We start from the raw sequence: 16,336 nt of genomic DNA on the forward strand, positions 1-16,336 counted from the left end.
ACCTAGAGTAAACAACCCTGAACCTGGCAGCACTCGCACACGACGCGCATTATCAAACTGTAAACATATCAGAGTGTCTTTTGTGTTAATTGTTAAAAACAATTCACAATATGCACTAAATACCTTAAATTACTTTATGTACTTTGAACACCTCAGTCGTATTAACTTTAAAAGTAAAATTACTTAAGCGAGGGAAAGTAAAATCTTGAGTAATTGTAGACAAAGCTTAAAAATCTTAAAGAGAATCGATAGACTTTCACTTATTTGTGCCGGACAAAAGAAATAAATTCAGCTCGTTGATCGTACGCGACAAACACTTTTCATTGTCGTTCTAAATGGTTAGATCTAGTTCTGAACCCCTACCATTAGTTTTCGATTCAAATTTTTTTATTACTATTTATTTTTGGTATTGACCTTTTATTATTCACTAAAATAACAATATAATTACATCTAAAAGTAAATGTAATAAAAATAGGTAATTGTTAAGATTAAATAATTAATATAGAGGTGATACAACAGGTTTTTTTATGGCTCGAGGCGATCTCTACCAAACAACTTTTGGATGAAGATGTGGATTTGGATGATGAAGGAAAGGGCGGCTTAAAGTGCACATAAAAATATATTGCACCTTTCACAGTTTTATATATACTCGTGATTAAAAAAAAGTAAAATTAACTTTAAAAGCCGACGAGAACTTCGTTCAAAAATCAAGGATTTGGTGCTTGAAAATCCTCGATTGACAATAAGAGACCTCGCTGATATTGTTGTAACGTCTTGATAACTAGACCGCCATCCCTACATGAATTTAAATGTAAGTTGACTGCTAGTTTCAACCCTAACCGATCAGAAAAACCCAGCAAGAAACTCTTTAAAATTCTATAGGCGTTATTTTTATAAAGCTGTGCAAAAGAAGGTTTAACTGCTGATGACATTTACTAATCGTCATGAAAATATATCGCTGGATTCTTTTTATGACATATTCAAGTGGTCAGTGCAAATGATTCTATGTGGATGGTAAAATTATAAAAGAAACGAAGCTATTAAAGTTCTGTATAATAAAAATTAATATCAATATACTCCTGTATCATCTCTATATATATATATTTGTATCAGAATATAATAGATATAAAATAATAAGCTGAAAATTAATAATAAAACTTTATTTTCAATGACAAATGTTATGTCAATAAATATAATAAACTCGGAGTGTTTTTTTCTACAATTGAATATCTTACATCAACATTACAAAGAAGAATTGAACTTGTCACGCGGTTCATCAATACCGAGCACCGTGTTCAGCCTCTCTCGTTTCAAACCTACAAGACATAGGCCAAACTTTGAGCTGCCCGCAAGCAGAGACTTCCCGAGATCTTGATAATGTTGTCGGTACACCTAATGGCGAGCCTACAAGCCTACAAGGCATCTTGTTCAATAGATTTTGGTCCCTACGACTGTCGGTTGCAAAATGTAAAATAAAAAAAACTCTCTTTAATTTCGTTCGAGAACACTTAGTAATGCTTCACAAGCGGCATTCATTTAGATTTCCAAGCTCGCGCGCAGTTTACCTTCGGCTCGATTTATTCAGCAGCGCTCCCCTGAGACTGCAGACCTTTATGATAAAGGATATGACGTCCACAAGGCTTCAAGTAACAAATTCACAATCTAAAGATTTCAATCGAATCCCATCTACGTGACTAGATTTCAAATAAGGCAAAGCAAGTTTCGAGAATATTCCAGAATTCAAATAGAGAATACAAAATCATTTTTGATATTCAGTGTTCTTAATTCAAACATTTCGAATGTTACATTCCTTCTAATTCGCGTAGTTTTTTGGATAATCAACTCTCTTCAAAACTGCTGAGATTTACGTGCGTCTAATTATACAGGTTGATTAGTCAAAGGTGCAAAAGCTAAAATAATGAATATATAGTTCATCTTGTTATCAATTTATGTATCGTACAGCTTTTTCAAAAATCAATGGTTTCAGAGAAAATAAATCCCGTAATAATAAACTAGTAAAAAAATACGTTTTTAAAATTCGAATGAAAGATATGAGATATAATTATTTTTTTGAACTTTAGAACTTTAAACATGACTTATTGATCGTCAACTTTTTTTTTCTATTTTATTTTTGACTTTACTCTGTGTGCGCAGTATCTTTTAAAAAAAATAACAATATCGATTTATGCATACACATTTTGACAGATGCAGCCTAAATGAAATCAAAATAATTAATCTAATAATATTCTTTGCCAAAGATTCTTGTCTTTTACATATTCATTTATTGACTAATACGCGTTTACAAATTAATAAAGCGGAAATTTATTTAAAATAAAATGGATTCCGTTTATTTCTGACATCAGGCCTGAACAAATTCCAAGAAATTTTAATTATGTTATGCTCCATAAATTTAAAATTCGAATGGCACACACACATACACAGGTCCACTGTAGCACAAACGTGTATGGTGCGTGTATTTGCTTACACACACACTCTTTTCGGTTCTGGACAAATAGGCAATGTTTACATAATTTCTTTACTTTTTTAAACAGTGTTTATATTTATTTTTAATCTGTTTTTATTTACTTAGATTCGTTTAATTATTGTACGTAATTTATTATATATTTTGTGTTTACTTATTTAAATAATATTTTATTTCGTTCTGTTTTGTATTATTAAGATTTATTGCCTTTGAAAGACTTAAAGTTACTAGAACATAGGGACCTTTTGTAGACAGTTCGGAGTGTCGTTTTAGTGTTTTGATGACGTCACACATTATTACTTGGTCAGTTATACCAAATAAAGTGGAGACAATAGTAAACTTTTATTTTTTTAAATAACTTCTTACAACCAAAGCTTCCATAGCTCAATGAGGAGAATTCCATAATTCGTCTCCAAGAGTACGGGACCACATGTCACATATGGAATTCCATTATGAAGGTCATGTGAGAAATGTTCCGAAATATATTCATATCCTAGTTTTAGACTTCTGTAAATGCAGCGAAGCTCCATGACTCTCTGCGTAACCTCGGCTCAGGCCTGTACTACTATTTACTGAACTGGATCAGCAGATCTTCTGGTACAACCGCTGTGAAGTATATATGAGGAAAATGCTCACCAGCGAGAGTATAACGTCCCTCATGAGAGACGATAAGAATCTTCACGTTTTTGTGTGCAGTTTTGCAAAGTAGTGGTAGATGTAACAAGACTGAAAATAATATAGGCGAAAGCAACTATGATAAGTATAATAAGGAATAGTTTTAACTGTAAATAAATTTGTATTACACAAAAAACCTTTTAAACAATGGAACATTGTATAAAGAGCATAATAAAAATCAAAAAATACAAGAGTAAATGTAAAATTGCGAAAATTGTGGCGAAGGATGAAAGATGATGCATAAATGTCAAGAACGAAAGACGAAAAATGTCTTTGCCTTGCAGTGGGCGTTCATCAGCTGAAAATAAGACGCGCGTTAAGCTGCCAAAAGATCATTTTACCTTTATTTTAAGAACTCATTTGTTATAGTTGATTTAAATAAATATTATAATAGTGGCGCCAGTCCACGCGAACGCAGCACCAACCGTTTAAACGCGGCACAAAATGGCGCCACCGCGTGGAATGCAGCTGGCCAGCGGACCGCAGTAGGCGCGCGACCGCGGCACGCGTAACAGCCTGCATATGTGTATGCGCACACGCAGACCGCGTTATAAGTTCTATCTAGTTCTCGACTTATATACTTTAGTTATAACAAGTTTTCGTATTATAATATTCTATTTAAAATTAGTTTTAATTAATTGCAATAACTTATAGAACATAATTCTAATTAAAAAATACACGACCAAAAATTATTTTAGGTTAGTATTTTGGACAAGGCGTAAGACGCTCGCTCACGTGTGGACAAACAACCTTGTTGCCAGTAGACGCTGGATGCAGACCAGTACAAACAGGTAGTATTGAAAATTTATTGGGATGTATATGTCCAGCAGTGAACATCCCTTGAAATTATGATTTTGACCAAGGTTGGTCATCTGACAAATCGAAAGAATCCAAGCCATATTGGTATGATGATTTAAATAAAAATGCACATATAAAAAAATATTAATTTTTATTCCTTACAAAAAACAATACACGAGTTTGTATTAAAATATTTTGAATACTGTAACACACGAGATTTTCTGCGCAGTTCTAACCTAATGGCACTACTAAAAAAGAATACAAAATTAATATATAAAAGCTTTTTTCACTATTTGCAGCAATCTTACTAGAAGAAACAAAAAAGAAGACGAAGTTGAGATTCTTATCTCCTCCAGTCTTCTGAAGGAGTATCAGATGTGGAGATAAGAGAGGAGGTAAAGGAAGTAAAGCTAGAGACGGTAGTAGTAGGAAAAACGAAGATGATTGGTAAATCAGATAACAGAGAACAAATTATCTAAAAAAAGAAGTGAGAATTAAAAGCATTCTATTTCGTCTCTCTGATAATTGACAAGTTATTTTTTTTTATATTTGCAAAAACTTTTTAATATCTAATGGATTCAGGCGTTATTTTGCGGAAGTCCATTTTAACGATTTAAAAGATTTTACGGCAGTAATTGTGTAATTCGCATTTTTTGCCGCATGCGCATTTATCGGCGGGCGATGCACTTAATTGCACGACTACTGCTGCATGGCGGAAGTAGCTATACATTGGTCCTTTCTTACATTTTAATAACCTTCTTATATAAATAATTTCTTATATTTATTTGATCTAGCTAAAGTTTTCTGAAAATTATAAATAAATATACAATGGACGGAATAAAGATGTGGTAGGAAAGTAACATGAAAACGGGTGATAGTATAATTGTCATCATAAAGTTTTATTAGACAAAAGGGGGTGATAGGAAAGTGGGAGTAGGAAGTTGAAGGTGTGTAAAGGAGATAGAAATAGATGAGGAAGTGCAAGAGGTCAGAGAAGGACAAGCACACATGCTCTTTCAACTTACTTAAATTTCAAAGAACTACAGTTGAATATATACAATTCTGATGATGATATAATGGTGATCTAATTAGAGTATTTAAGTATTTGGAGTTAAAATTATATAACTTAAATTAATTAATAATGTATTAGTTTCAGTAATTTCAAAATGCAATAATACAAACGCTTGTGATGAACCATCACTAGACTTGTGATTTAAAGATGTTATCTGCGATATATTCATTTGAAGACGATCGTCACATGGAAATTTGGACGAATAGATAAAAAAAATTGACGTAATTCAAAAATTTGTAAAATCAACGTCATAAATTAAAAATATAAAAATTCATGTATTTTTAAAAATTAATACATTTAATTAGGTTAAAGGGAAAATTATATCGTATTTTAAATAGGAAGGTAATTTTTCTTTGTAAATAAAAAAAAAACATCTCAAATACCAACGAGCCGGTGGTAGCTTACTACATATATTTAATAGAATCAGCCGTTACCTTGCGGAAGTCCATCCTAAGTAAGAAAAGGACCAATATTTAGCCACTTCCGCACGTGCAGTGGTAGTCGTGCAACAAAGTGCACCGCCCGCCAGCTCGCTGATAAATGCGTAAGTGGCAAACAAATGCATGTGCGGTAATGGCTAAATATTGGTCCTTTTCTTACTTACTAAATATGTCAAAATAATCGACGATTCAAAAGCGCATGTAAATGCCTAATTAAATAAAGATATTCTGAATTTAATTGACAAGTGACCCTATCCTGCTGGAACCAAGTCTGGAAGGACCAACCAAACAAAAATAACATTTACTATGCCCCCCTTCACCTACTTTATAACAATTTTTAGTACCACATTTGAAACTGAAATTCTAGATTCGTCGAAACATAAAAATACATATGTGTATGTATACATATAAATATTAATCGGTCATAGTGATTGATTATTGACATAAAAGCGTTTAAGATGTGAAAATAAACTTCAAAGCTTCTTCTATCTATTTTCAATCATCATGTATAAAGTGATCCCAATGTTGCATTTTTTTTAAATGCGACAGGGCAATTACTTCTGGCAGTACAAAGACTGCAGGGTCAGACAGTAAACAATAATTGATTTTAATATTTAGTAATCTGAATTTAGAAAACGCTTTTTTCTTACTATATTAAAATTACGTTATCTATTATTTCTGAAACCATTGATTTTTAGATATGGTGTACACACTCTAGTAGACAGAAAAATAGCTATGCATACACTCAGTATAACCAAGGACGGAATAATTTTGAGTCATAGATATATTAGATTATCATCACAGATCGGATATTTTGTGCACATTCACCTAAAGAGTTTACTTATTTAGGAAAGCACTTCTATATTTGTACGTATAAAGAATCCATGATTTTTTAAAAATAAATCCTCATTAGGTATACAATTTAGTTCACACTGTTTGCTAATAGATGGCGCCAGTAGTAAATGTCGATACATTTTGTCATACACTAAGCGTCTTGCAACAAGCTCGGACGTATGTCAAATACGTTTGACAGGTGAGTATATTGTGACGTCATATGCTTTTATATGAATTGAAATGTCTAATTTTGTGCCAAATAATCGTCATTTGAATGAAATATTACTTTAAATGTCGCATCAGGAATAAGGAGATCCATAACCACAGATAACCACTGGAAGTGATCCATTTGTCGGAAGACACTCAGTGTGGACCGTTACTATTCGGTCCTATTGAAAATGTATAAACTGAAAATGTGTGAAGAAAGGTTCAACATTTTGAATAAAGGGTAAAAAAAATGTGAAAAATTTATTAAACAAGATAAGTGAGAGGTCCCTAAAAATGGGCTTAAGTCCACAAACCCATCAGCTCTGTGAACTCAACTCAGATGAAGCTGTGAAAGCCTTCGGGCTAACACAACACACTTTAACAGTGAATAAGGAAGTAAAAACGGGTGCCCATAAAAAATAAGGCTTAGAGACTTCCAAATGTGTTAGAGATATTTCTTTCTCGGAATAGAGGTGCTAACAATAATTTTAATAAAATTCTACCCGCAAGGGTTGAATAAAATTATGAAAGGGGTTAATTTTAATTATACAAGTGAAATAACGTGTTTCACTTTAGAAACTATTATTTCGACAGGCTGTTCGCGCGAAACGAGGTCCATGAGGTCAAAAAGGATTTTTTTATCCTTTACAGACGAAGCATTTAGCTTATATCTCGCCTGATCTTAAGCGATGACGAGGTCTACGATGGTACATGCTTGCCCAGAAACCCTTTCACTCTTGTCTTGAAGACTCCTATGTTATAATTGTGAAACCATGACGATGGTAGGCTGTTCGCACTGTATATAGCGCAAAACTCATAAAACTCGAATCAAATTTACTTATTGAAGCCGTTACTATATTTCTGTTATATAAAAACGGCTTTTTAATTTCATCATCATTATTTGATTAGTCCACAGCTGGATATGGGCCTTCATTAAATCTTTATAATACATGTCCAACTTGTGGGCAGACGTGGTGTACAATATAGCTTGACAACTGCCACTTGGAACACTTGGATACATCGCTTAATTTCACTTGTCAGAATCTCCATACAAACATCATACATAAATCTTGCAAATTATACCTCAAGTAAGTCGTTACTGGTACAAAACATTGGTGATAGACCTTTGTGTTAAATCAAATTTTACAACACGCTGTATACATAACTTATTTACTAGTAATTACTTAAACAGATGACTTCTATAGAGTTCTAGAAGCATCTAGAATTCGACTAATGTACCATACAAAATATTCAGTCGGGACTACCTAAGAACTAGTTTGAGCTGTGCACTGGATGGAAGATTTCAGTACAGCATGATGGCCCCATTGACCTTCTCCTCGAGCGCCGGAGCTATGGTGTCAATCTCCCTGCCGTCTGCCATTGCAATCAATATACATACGTTGTTTACAAACGCTGATATAGCAGCTGCTACCACCATCCTGAAAATACATAATGAAATTCATACTCTGAAAATATTATTTACATATGTTATCAAATTAAAACAACCCTCCATTACTTTGTCATGTATGTCACGCCTAATTTCTAATCTTCATATTTGCAATTTCTTGACTAATGTATTCATACAAGCATAAGAAAAGTCTATGGTGATCAAATGATCTTTTACTACTTTCTCATTGTCAAAAAAAGTTCACACTTCATTGATTCTTCTTATTCTATCCAAAGCATACAAACTTCCTCAATTAGAGATTCAGCAAAGCGGTACGTGTTTAAGAACGTTCCAGAACCGTTGGTTGAGGAATAGTTATAAGTCTCTACTACGAATTATATATATGCATGTGTGAGTGGGTGTGCGCGTGTGTATGCACGCGCATGTGTGTGTTGCGTGATTGTGTGCACACGGACCCTGTTCTCATATGAAATAAAAGAATTTGCGTAATAAATACATAGTTACCAAAAAGACAGCCCCAAGTCAGCCATGCCCGCTGATGACCAGGTGCTCGCCAGGTCCTCCTCCGACATGACATTGTGCTGCAGCCTCAGGAAGTACTCCGTGAGCCACACCGCTATCGCTCCCATGCTGAATAGCACTGAAAACACATTGTTCATCATTCAACCGAAACACGTCCACAGTTGGGCTTACATGCTTCACCTCCAAATAATTTCAATAAGACAGGTTGAAAGCCAACATCCAGCTTCTTTGGACAACTTTAAGGTCGCTTGTCCACTTTGGGGGTGAAAGTCACACATTACACCTGTAGTTACATGTTCTCCACTCCAAAACCTTGAGGTCCCATAAGCCATATGCTCTGAGCGCTACATAGCCTGGCCACTGCCACTTCAAGTTGCCAATCGGCTGGTCCACCGGTAACTTTGGTTCATCTTGTAGTGTATGTGTATGAACGCAGCATAGACAAATAGGAGGGATAGACTTGGATACTCTATATCAAGGCGGCGCACACAAGATGGCGACACGACGAGGTTGAGACAATTGTAAAACTTATAATTAATAACGTAATGAAAGTTGTGTTCCTTTAAAAAGTGTTTAATTATTTTTTTATGGAATCAGGCGTTACCTTGTGGAAGTCCATCCTAAGTATGAAAAGGACCAATATTTAGCCACTTCCGCACATGCAGTAGTAGTCGTGCAACAAAGTGCACCGCCCACCAGCGCCCTGATAAATGCGTATGCGGCAAACAATGCGAATTACACAACTGCCACCGTTAATTCACTCAACACGTGTTTTACCCCTCCACGGGGCATCTTCAGGAGTTATGTTACACCGTGTTTAATTAACTTTACAAAGACACACATGGATCTCCTGATTTCTGATTCGCTCTCGTAAAGGCAGGCACACTGCCTCCCCCCGTGTCTCGGCACGCGCATACCCAAAGCGCGGTACAGTGGTTTCGGTAGCATTATAGTTAATAATTAGTTTCTCCATGAATAGTGGCAACCCTTGTCCCAATTGACTGTGCTCAGAAAATAATAAGAAACACATTGTAAACAAAACACCTTAGCGACACAGGTTAGAATAAAAAAAATACCTGCAGAACAATTGCACACGAGAAGGGGACGGGGTGAGCAGCGATCGCGGGAGGCAGATGCTAACGCTGCAAGTACACAAGCCCCTCCTGATGCGGCCAGTGACACACCGAGCTGTGCTGCCGTGCCGCACCACGCCCACCGCCGCGCCGGGTGTGTCCCCGTCTTAACTGAAAATTTCACCGAAACATTTACTAAAAAAAAACTCACTTCTAACCTCAATGTCAAGCTCAGTCGCTGTTAAATATGGTCACGGTTCTGTTCTAGACGTTCACGGGACACGGGGGCATCCTCTGAGTACCTGCATAGGTTTAAACTCAAGAAAAGTCCGTCGTGTACCTATGACCCTGCGGTGGATCAAACCTTGGCGCAACTGATTACCAGCTGTCCCGTATTCTGGTTGCAGCAAGGGGTCGAAGAAAGGAACATCGCATCACTTATGGACAAAGAGGAGAGTCGTGCAACCTTTAGTACTGCAGAAGGGTCACAGGAGCGACTATTAAAAGGAACAAGTAGTCCAAAAACATACATAGACGACTAGTCAAGATAAATAGTTAAATCTGTGATAAATGTAAAGAAAATGGGAAAGTAGAATTTAAATTATTAAGTAATGTAAATTTAAGAATAAACCAAATAAAGAAATTAAAACAAAATTGTAAACCTAGTGTATTTTGGTCGGAAGACGACGAAAGTGAGGCGATAAATGTATATAAATAAAAAAATAAAGAATTTGTGGAGATGAATAAATAAATAACATTGAGAAAGAAAAAAGATGAGAACGCAAATAATAAAATAAATAAAAAAAACTAAAAAATCAGGGTAAGTACAAATAAAAAAACTCAATCTCTGAACGTGCCAAAAAGAGATTTATTAAGATGCCAGTCTCGCGCCAGCGCGAAATTCGGGATTTACAATGAGGGGCCGGTCTCGCGCCGGCGCGAGATGTCTATTGAACCAAATTTATTGAGTCAGTAAAATGCCGGCATCGCGCAAAGTAACATACCAAGGAATCTGCACTACACTTCAACGTTTTAATCGTTGGCGATATATTGTTCAGTTACCTTTTATTCTTTTTTTTTATTGCTCTTACAATATGAGTACGATAAAGTGTCCGCTACGTTCCAAAAAACGCTAGGCCGGCACTGATCGAACGAATTACTTTCGCAGTGCCGGTCTCGCGCCGGTGCGTGATATATTTGATTTCTTATTTTTTATTTTAATTACCTAATACATGCAAATGGTATTTAATTATTAACAGGAACCTTTTAAAACAAATAGACAACAAAACAGAACTAACTGACCTGATTTGCTCGGGATTTATCATCAAGCAAAGGGAGATATTTATAGACGTACGCTATGATCTTTATAACAAACTAAATTTGTGTTGTATTTAAAAAAGTTTCATCACCATTATCATCATTTTTTACCTTTCACTCCGGACATAAGCCTACTCTACAGATTTACAATAAGACAAGTCGGAACCGGCCTTCATCCAGAAATTTCGACAAGATCATAAGTCCATGAGTGGACAGACTATAGTTTCAAATTCAGGACCTAAAACAGCCATCAGTTCTGTTACAACTGCTACTTCAATTTGCCAGTCCGCTTATCTACTTCGACTATTCTCGATAATATATCGAGATTCTTGATTCGTTATATTCTTAGATTACATATGCACTTACCGCTAAAGTTATAATTCCTCCAACCGTACCGATAGTTCACCATCTTTTGACCTTCGAAGAGTCCAAAATTGATCCTCCCCACCGACACCAGAGGGTCTGACGTCCTCCTAGCCCTCGCATCGATCCAGTGCGTTGTCCCAAGAGATCCCACAATCAATGCGATACATAGGCACGAACCGAAGAAGGTCGCAAATATCATGGACCGCTTGAACAGGTTCAGTTTCATCATGACGGATTACTTTCACTTGGTGGTTCACAGGTCCGCCGACAGATGGCGTCAATTCACATATTCTCACGGAACGTTTTTATCGACGATCAGTTTTCTAAGCTTGTTCATTGTGGCTGATTTCGTTTTTCATAGCAGACTTTTTCTTTTCGCTGTCGCGATGGTAAAAGAAAATCTGAAAAGAGATTTTTTTTATTAATTCTTTATATTCACCAGCCCTATACTATTTAATGGATAGTAGATTAGTTAAGGACTCTGTGTTTGGCACTAATCGGTGTAACATAACTCCTGAAGATTCCCCGTGGAGGAGTGAAACACGTGTTGAGTGATTTGGCGGTGGCGGTTGTGTGATTCGGATTGTTTGCCGCATGCGCATTTGTCAGCGGGCTGGCGGGCGGTGCACTTTGTCGCATGACTACCACTGCATGTGCGGAAGTGGCTAAATATTGGTCCTTTTCTTACTTAGCCCTACACTAGACTCCCACTACAACACCATAGGTCTCCTTCAAAGACCGGCACGATGTCCATCGAGTCTCGCGACTACCTAAAGGGATGTTTACCCACGCCATCAAGAATCTTTCGATCTCAACTGCCATCAGCTGCAGTGAACTAGACACTTATCACATGTTAATTACCTTAATTGAAGCAACCCAGGCTTATATTATTATCTATCGTACGGCATTAGTTCAATATTTTTAAAAGTAACACACAAACGAAACAAAATAATACAAAGCCTCTATTTGACAGGATATATAAAGGCTTTGGTATATCTGAGGTTAACAACCTGTAATGTCAATAACATTGCAAACGGAATAACAGTAAAATGTAATCGATTTAAGTTTGTAAATTTTTTGTATATTTATATATATATATATATATATATACATATATATATAAATATATATATATAAATGTGTGTGTGGGTGTGTGATTATACGTTGTCTGAACTCCATTTGGTGGTGTGTTTATATGGTATACTGATTAGCTTAACACGGTTTTTTAAATTAATTCTAATTTGAATCTCTAGTGTTTTTTAACAATATCTTTTTTCGCCTTTACCTAACGCACACAATTGGGAAAGGGTTGCCGCTATTTCATACGGATCTTTCTTCTACCAGTCGCGAGGCACGACAGCGTTTCCGGATAGAAACAATAAACATTAGGTTATTTAGTGTTTTTCCCGTTAAATATCTTTCTAAAATATAAGTAGCCTAAGTTACTCCTTATTACATCGGCTACCTGCATGTATAATTCCCTTTAAAATCGGTTCAGCCGTTTCAGAGACATAAACGGAACAAGTAGACAGACAGAGAAACATTAAAAAATATATTTTGGTATATCTAACATGTATATTATATGCATATAGTAAAAAACATGTATTTTAATATTACAGACACACCAATTTTATTTATTTGTATAGATATATGTTACGTTATGTATCGACAATATATTCTCAAAATTTTTTTCTCACAATCTTTTTTTAAATATTCTGTGTCAGATTATAGCTTGCACGAAAAACTTTCTTTTGAAGCACAAAATAGATACATGTCATCAAGCATCATCATAAAAGTAACCCGTAAAACGTCATTTTTATATAGCCCCCGTTTCAGGAGATCTCTCGTTCACCACAACATGTGGAACAGGGTTCACAAGAGTAAAGGATTTTGCTAATTTTGATTTTTTATCTCATTTTATTTATGTTTTTTCATACATGGACATTGATTTCACTAGCTTTTTCAGTATAGATATAATTATTTTTATTCTTTCATCCTTCCTCTCTTCTTCCTTCCTTCGCATTCCGTCATTCTTATTGATTTTATTTGCATACTGCTTCAATGCAGCCTTCCATTCTTCGCCACATTTTCTCACAATTTTACATTTTTCTTTATACATTTTATTATCATTTTTCTAGAATCATTTATTTACAATTACTTACTAACTTACAATTTCCAAATTATTGCATATTGCAAGAAAGTTTCGCGACATCAAGGATCCTTCATCAGAGAGTGAAAATAATGTTGTGATCATACAAAACTAGAGGTAATTATTTAAATTTCGAACACGATTACAAAACCGAATAATCTCATAATAAATTCATAGTTCGTAACCGTTTTAATGTCAAGTTTGCGTTACCTAATATCGAATTATAAGCAGAAATATTCATTAGGAACCGGTGAAGCAGGTTTCGCATCGACACTGAGGTCAATTCTTTTCACACGCGAGCCGCGAATACACCTATCCCCCGATTTACACAGTACTCGTTTTACACGTTTTCGCTTTTACACGGTTTTCCAAATAAGTTTTTTTTTTTGTTTTAGCAACCGATTTTATTACCATCTCTCATAATGTAAATATTTCTGCTTTAAACATCGAATCGGCACAAGTAACTTCGAGTGATGAAAATGAATTCGAACCTTCGATTCCGAAAAAAAGAATGAGTAATTTCTGACAGTGATAAAGGATAATAACGCCTTTAGTTATATTTTTTGTTCTTCTGTTTAATTTATTGTAATTAAATAAAAAAAAAACAGTATTTCCGTAATATATTAAATATTTTAACTTGTCAATGGCGTTTTATTTTTATTTCTGTGTACACCTAAAAATATTGAAAAAAAAATCACAACTGTTAAATAGCAAAATTATGCATTTTCTGCAAGCTTTTCGATTTACAAGTTTTTCTCAGGGAAGTATCTACCGTGTAAATCGGGGGGTAGGTGTATATACAAACACGTATTTGTATCAGCCTTGTAAGGGACCATCATAATCGTCGTTTGTGCTGTAGGAGGTCTATTAGATCTCCTACATAGATTCCTAACAGGACCTGTTGGAAACTGCCCACATCCATCGACTTTTCAGCCCCAAAGACCGTCAGCTGCAAGAGCAAATGCCCCACCCACTGCTGCTTTTAACGAACAATTTTTTTCTTTTTCTTCTATCTCTCTTTATTCTTTCATAGCCTTCTACATTGTTCTCTGAATGACCTTAAGTCTTCATATGAACCCCATCGTAAGCGACCACGTCTGGGATCCATATATCGTCACTGGCAACACATTGATCAAACCTTCGTCTTTACATTGCGGTATTTTGTACCAAAAGATCTACTAGAACTTTTTGACCTGTACATTAAAGAGTCGACCATAACGGCCGCCCGCTCCCTAACCGCGAACAGCTAAAGCTAAAAGTGAATGTAGAGAACATCGCCTTAATGATGGGCGACGACAATCTTCGCCCATACTTCCTGTCCTTTGCACGCAGGGTGACAGGCAATGCAATTGATAAGAATAAAACCGAGTAGGAACAGAAACAAGAAATGAAATAACAAAAGCATGTAAACGATTTTAACAAAATAAAGAGAAATGTATGACAAATTATGTATAGAACTGTTATGTATTAATAATGATAAAAATAAAATGTAAGAACAAAATAAATAAATAAAAAAAATAAAATAAATGTACCTAGCCACCTTAGAGTAAGATGATGGAAGAAATGCGAGGAAAGAAAGAAGGTATAAAAGAGCAAAACGAAAGATATTGTGAAGGACGAAAGTAAAGAATGGAAGATATTGTGACGCGTGAAAGAGAGTGATTAATAAAGAAAATACTGAAAAAATTATTGAATAATGAAGTCCCTGATCCCAATAAGTTAGGGGTACGAGAGGCCCCCAATAGCGGGGGCCATTAAAAAAAACCGCGAACAGCATGGGCGAATCGAGGATGGATCCAGATCCATCCTTGGCTCGCCTGTGGTCCACCGTCCCAAGCCGCATACACAACATCAATACTAAACAACTCTACTAGGGTAGAGCGGTTTACTACATACGAACAACTTCGTACAACTAAAATGCCTCCAGCTTCTGTTTTATATTTGAGTCCACGTACCCTTCCGCTCTCGCGAAGTTCTGATGAAGCTGTAAAAGCCCCCGGGCTAACATCATCAACTTCAACTAAAAGCAAGCAAGCATAACGGTAGAGATGTAAAAAATATACAAATAGAATCAATTTGTTATCGAAATAGAAAGTCGATGTCATCGACAAGTCGCAATGATCATTAAAAAGTAAAAAATACCTATTGTTTATGGTTGAATACAACCGACTTTTGTTCGAATTTTTTTATTCATTTTATTCCATTTACAAGCATTGTAATTTGCACACGCATTTATCAGCGGGCTGGCGGACGGTGCACTTTGTTGCACGACTACCACTGCATGTGCGGTAGTGGCTAAATATTGGACCTTTTCTTACTTAGGATGGACTTCCGCAAATTCCGCTGATTCCATTAAATATGAATTAAATCGTTTTAAAATTTCATTATGTATTCTATTTCTGTTTATATAGACTTGAATGGTATGGTATAAAAATGTAACCAATAAGGCACAAGACAGAGAGTATAGAGTGCTTATAAATGTCCGAATAAAATTATATTTTTGGAGTGCCTATTTATATGTTTATCTTGAAGTATAAATGATATATGAGCAGCATAGCGGTAGAGGACTGAGATGTGCGAACGTAAGTCGCGGGTTCGTTTCCGGAGATACAATCTCATATAATTTACACATTATTAATTATATACCTTTGCTACTATTCACAAACAAGTTTCCAAAGGATGGGCAGCAGCGTCCTTTAAGGACGGTCCTTAAAGGACGCTGCTGTCCATCACATTGCGGTCGCCAACACGCTTACCCAGCTTGCAATTATGGTATATATGGAGGGATCCATAGATAGACTTACCATAATTACGAAGAGCCAAACCGGGACGCAGAAGACAAAGAGGCTCATTTTAATTTTGCTTTTCGCTTAATTTGTGTTTTTCATATTTGAAATGCAATGAAAATTATTATGAATTGAAAACATATTATAAATGTGAATTTATTTTTTATTAAAAAGAAAAAGAGACAAAGTACAAAATTCACTGCATGA

General features: G+C 35.5%; 1 protein-coding gene across 1 annotated transcript in view; it reads right to left on the bottom strand.

Annotated features, from left to right (window-relative positions):
- Positions 1 to 7,632: 7,632 nt before the first annotated feature.
- Positions 7,633 to 16,336, bottom strand: part of LOC137926028 (uncharacterized) — a 31,668-nt gene continuing 22,964 nt past the window's right edge. The window contains exons 2-5 of the mRNA XM_068769553.1: positions 11,195 to 11,595; positions 9,515 to 9,682; positions 8,421 to 8,556; positions 7,633 to 7,947 (exon numbers count right to left, since the gene is read on the bottom strand). Of these exons, the coding sequence (XP_068625654.1) occupies positions 7,812 to 7,947; positions 8,421 to 8,556; positions 9,515 to 9,682; positions 11,195 to 11,423 (669 nt within the window). The 5' untranslated portion in view covers positions 11,424 to 11,595 and the 3' untranslated portion in view covers positions 7,633 to 7,811. The remainder of the gene's footprint in view (positions 7,948 to 8,420; positions 8,557 to 9,514; positions 9,683 to 11,194; positions 11,596 to 16,336) is intronic.

The sequence above is a fragment of the Battus philenor genome, unplaced genomic scaffold (genome assembly GCF_028537555.1).
Source record: "Battus philenor isolate CCGP_79_NKW_IND1 unplaced genomic scaffold, ilBatPhil1.0.hap1 SCAF_28, whole genome shotgun sequence".
NCBI lineage: Eukaryota > Metazoa > Arthropoda > Insecta > Lepidoptera > Papilionidae > Battus > Battus philenor.